At 62.7% G+C, this 1185-nt stretch overlaps 1 protein-coding gene across 1 annotated transcript; it reads right to left on the minus strand.

Annotated features, from left to right (window-relative positions):
- Positions 1 to 267: 267 nt before the first annotated feature.
- Positions 268 to 1154, minus strand: LOC118158918 (E3 ubiquitin-protein ligase HUWE1-like). The gene is made up of 3 exons (XM_035313585.1): positions 856 to 1154; positions 585 to 737; positions 268 to 351 (listed from the first exon to the last, which is right to left on the minus strand). Exons 1-3 carry the CDS (start codon positions 988 to 990, stop codon positions 322 to 324), a joined length of 318 nt encoding a protein of 105 aa, XP_035169476.1. The 5' UTR covers positions 991 to 1154; the 3' UTR covers positions 268 to 321.
- Between the last annotated feature and the right edge of the window lie 31 nt (positions 1155 to 1185).

Raw genomic sequence — 1185 nt, forward strand, 5'->3', positions numbered from 1 at the left:
GGGGGGGCATGAGCTTTTGGGGACCCCCTCCCCTTCTAAAACCCCCAACGGCCTCCCTAAAACGCCACGTTTGGGTTCAGAAAGCTGGATTTTAGGGCTTTGGGAAGACGCCACCAACGTTGACACAACGCGTTGCGCGTCATTCTAAGGCACACGGCAGCTTCAGCTCCTGCACGGATCGAGGGGGGACACGAGATGTTGGGGACCCCCTCCCCTTCTAAAACCCCCACCGCCCTCCCTAAAACGCCACGTTTGGGTTCAGAAAGCTGGATTTTAGGGCTTTGGGAAGACGCCACCAACGTTGACGCAACGCGTTGTGCGTCACCCTAAGGCACACGGCAGCTTCAGCTCCTGCACGGATCGAGGGGGGACACGAGATGTTGGGGACCCCCTCCCCTTCTAAAACCCCCACCGCCCTCCCTAAAACGCCACGTTTGGGTTCAGAAAGCTGGATTTTAGGGCTTTGGGAAGACGCCGCCAATGCTGGAGCGCTCGCAACGCATTGCAGGTCATCCAAACGCCCCATAAAACACCGGGGGCCCCCAAAAGGCACCCCCCCCCCCCCCCCCAAAAAAAAGACTCACCTCGAAGAGCAGGGTGAGGAGCAGGATGCGGGTGGCCAGGTTGGAGGCTTGGGGCAGCGTGGCCATTTGGCTGATCCACTCCGACACCGTCTTGGTGTCGCTGGTGGTGAGCGGCAACGCCGCCTTGATGAGGACGTCGGCCGCTTCCCACACCTCAAAAATTCAACCGGGGTTGGGGTGGGGGGCGTCGGGAAGCCCCTCGGGTGGGGGAGACGAGCCGGGGGGGTTGGTCCGACGGAGCCCCAAATTTATTGATTTATTTATTTTTTACCTGTTTGACGACCTGCTTGAGGATGGAGTCGCGGTAGGCGGCCCCGTTGCGCTTGACGGCCGTCATGATGAGGTCGCAGACGCGGTAGACGGTGTCGGGGAGCTCGTCGAGGAGCTGGGAGCAGCCGGGCAGCATGGTGTCGGTGAAGGCCAGCAGCTCGGCCGGCTCCAGCGGCTCGGCCCCCTCGAATTTCTCCAGGCACTTGGCCTCCTCTTCCTCCTGGCGCTCCCGGGCACGGCGCTCCTCTTCCTCCTTGCGGCAGGCGGCCTCCTGCGGCGGGAGGGGAGGCGAGGGGGTGAGCGGCGGGGACGGAAAACGGGGGGTTGTTGG

Source organism: Oxyura jamaicensis, unplaced genomic scaffold (genome assembly GCF_011077185.1).
Source record: "Oxyura jamaicensis isolate SHBP4307 breed ruddy duck unplaced genomic scaffold, BPBGC_Ojam_1.0 oxyUn_random_OJ61346, whole genome shotgun sequence".
Taxonomy (NCBI): domain Eukaryota; kingdom Metazoa; phylum Chordata; class Aves; order Anseriformes; family Anatidae; genus Oxyura; species Oxyura jamaicensis.

Bases quoted from the DNA above. Each gene is read 5' to 3' on its own strand.
- LOC118158918 (XM_035313585.1), bottom strand. From the start codon at position 990: ATGCTGCCCGGCTGCTCCCAGCTCCTCGACGAGCTCCCCGACACCGTC. The intron at 738-855 runs GTAAAAAATAAA...TGAATTTTTGAG, and splicing joins TCAAGCAGGTCGTCAAACAG to GTGTGGGAAGCGGCCGACGT. The intron at 352-584 runs GTGAGTCTTTTT...CGATCCGTGCAG, and splicing joins TCCTCACCCTGCTCTTCGAG to GAGCTGAAGCTGCCGTGTGC.